Here is a 2,434-nt window from a genome sequence, read left to right as displayed (position 1 = left end):
AGAAGATCCTTCAGTTTATCTTCACAGAGGGAGAAATGTTAAAGCTCAGAAATCTCAGTTTCAAGCAGGAATTACAAATACTGAGCATAACGAGGTACAGCCTGTGAAGCTCTAAATTAAATAATGCCAGAGAGATGAAGCTGGTCTTTAGAGTCTTGGTGCAAGTCTGGTCTCTGGTCTTGGTCTCACTCTGAATCTTAATGCAGGCTTCATTTGTGGTCATTCTGCCTCGATGGCAGGAGAGCTGACCTCAGAGCTGTGCTTCTCCTGAGCTTTCTCTTTGGCTGTTTGCCCCTGAAATGGAAGGACAACGTTCCTGCATTGAGATACAGCAGAGCAGCAGTGTTTGGTTTAACACACGTATCCCCGACAAAGTCCTGCCAGTACTGATCAGTCCGTGTGCAGCGCCACCTTCCTGTACAACACTAGCACACACCTCCATTCTCTGCTAGCAAAGCACCGTTGGAAAGATAAGCAGCTGACGGCTCAGGACCGTTTGGCCTCCGTTGTCTCTGTTGGTGATCTAGAACAAAAGAAAAATGTGTCAGTCACAAAACAGGACAGCAGGGGGCGCTCGCCAACTTTTGTTCAGTGTTAATGATGCTGCTGTGACACTAAGAGCACTCTGTTTAACGTGTGCGCGACATTTTTTGTAATAAATTAAAATTTTGATGTTTACATATTAATATCAGCTGTCCATAATTATTGTTCGACATGAAATCAGATAATTGTATCTGCTAAAACGGTAAAAGAACAACATTCAGAAGCTTACTTACATTTCTTGTAGCCAAAGGCTGCGAGTACTACAAGTACTATGAGTACTATAAATACTCCAATCCCAGCCGTTGCAGCCACAGGCAGACCTTCACCTGTAAATAAGCAGATTGTGCATCACCCACAAATGCAACATAAAGTTATTGTGACTGCATGGATCATGAATGTAGCGTAAATGTAGTATAAATGTAAAATCATAAATAGTAGCTTCAGTTTATTTGGTGTGTATAAGTAAGTTAGCTGTGATGTTACAGTAATGGACAACAAATAAAACTGCAGCTGATCAGCAGCTCTGCTCATTTCAGCAATGCAGGTTTGGAGCTCTTAGAGTTTCACTGTCTTGTATCTGATCTGTAAGTCGTTTCATTGTTTCCATGTCACTGACTACAGTTTAGCCTATAAATAACAATCATTCATAATTCATACTATAAATCATATTAGTCTGTAGTATGTGTGATATATGCTAACATGTGCTGCTTTTCCTGCAGAGCACGTTTTAAACACACATGGTGTGTAAGTTGTTTTAAAGTGTAAATGTGCTGCACTCACCGGGGACCTCATCTGTCTCCTGTTTGGACTCAGGGTTTGGAGCTGTGAGGCGACAGAAATCACAGCGTTTTGAGATATTGACACACTTTCATGGGAGACTGGATGCTGATTAATGGTGATGTAATCCATGTGTACCTGCAGGCAGGTCTGCAGTTGCTCCCACAGTCTTGTTAGAAGTTGGGTTGTAAACGTTGCAGGTCACCGTCTTTGACCCCGTGATGTTGGCTGTGCTGATGACGCTGTAGGTGCCGTCTTCCTCCTCGTGGATCTGCAGGGTCGGAACATCAGGTGGTTCCAGTGCACGTTCATGTCCTTCATGGTCGGTGGAAATCCATGCCAGTTCAGGTTCAGGAAAGCCCCCCTGTGTTGTGCAAGTTGCTGTCATCTTCTTTTGGTTGATCTTGATGTTTGGCTCCTTAAAATTAGCTGTAAATATTGTAAATATGTATTAATGACATATATAAGATAACAAGTTTGATGTGCCGTAAAATGACGCAGATACCAACCTGCTACATGAACCATGGTTTGGCAGAGTTTGTCCTTGATTTCTCCTGCGTAGAAAACGACTTTAAGGGACTTCAGGTTGTCTTCATGCATCAGCGGATCGATGATAAGGGACAAGTTTCCAGATTGTAACTGATCAGGAAAGATTTTGGTTCTGTTTTTAAATGACAAGCTTTGATGTTCCAAATCCTGCTTTCCATTTCTGTAATAGTGGAGCATTTCATTATTATTTTGGTTCTGCCAGTAAATGCCAACTTTCTGTGGATCAAACTGTTTGCTGAGTGTGCACTGCCAGAGTAACGGCTCTCCTCTGGTTCCATTAGTTTCAGAGGAAACTGCCACCAGTGGGAACCCACAGAGAGCTGCAACGAAACAGACAAAGGTTCAGTCAGAACGAACGGGAAACAATAAGCTCCATTCATCATAGTCGCTCCTTTGGAAGTCTGAAATCATGCAACCTGTCAGCCGTCCAACTATTAATGGAGATTATAACAAAGTTTTAAAAACAAACGTGGTAATAGTGGGACAATACAGAGGAAACAAGGCGCTAACGATGTGGAAATAATACGTTAATTTCTAAAGCAACAACCCAGTAAGACACTGTATG

The 2,434-nt window shown here is 42.3% G+C and overlaps 1 protein-coding gene across 1 annotated transcript; it reads right to left on the bottom strand.

Moving 5' to 3' along the window:
• Positions 1-425: 425 nt before the first annotated feature.
• On the bottom strand, positions 426-2,077 carry LOC134646362 (ICOS ligand-like). Its single transcript, XM_063500234.1, has 5 exons — positions 1,830-2,077; positions 1,459-1,749; positions 1,324-1,365; positions 777-869; positions 426-523 (listed from the first exon to the last, which is right to left on the bottom strand). The coding sequence occupies exons 1-5, from the start codon at positions 2,044-2,046 to the stop codon at positions 426-428; spliced, it is 741 nt and encodes a 246-aa protein (XP_063356304.1). The 5' UTR covers positions 2,047-2,077.
• Positions 2,078-2,434: the final 357 nt, after the last annotated feature.

This window comes from Pelmatolapia mariae, linkage group LG16_19 (genome assembly GCF_036321145.2).
Source record: "Pelmatolapia mariae isolate MD_Pm_ZW linkage group LG16_19, Pm_UMD_F_2, whole genome shotgun sequence".
In the NCBI taxonomy this organism is placed as follows: domain Eukaryota; kingdom Metazoa; phylum Chordata; class Actinopteri; order Cichliformes; family Cichlidae; genus Pelmatolapia; species Pelmatolapia mariae.
The sequence above is the reverse complement of the archived record's forward strand: the minus strand, read 5'-3'. Positions and strand labels throughout refer to the sequence as shown.

Excerpts from the sequence above, each read along its gene's own strand:
- LOC134646362 (XM_063500234.1), bottom strand. The coding sequence starts at position 2,046 with ATGCTCCACTATTACAGAAATGGAAAGCAGGATTTGGAACATCAAAGC. Across the intron at positions 1,366-1,458 it reads AACTGCAGACCTGCCTGCAG|CTCCAAACCCTGAGTCCAAA; the intron begins GTACACATGGAT and ends GTCGCCTCACAG. Across the intron at positions 870-1,323 it reads GGAGACAGATGAGGTCCCCG|GTGAAGGTCTGCCTGTGGCT; the intron begins GTGAGTGCAGCA and ends GCTTATTTACAG.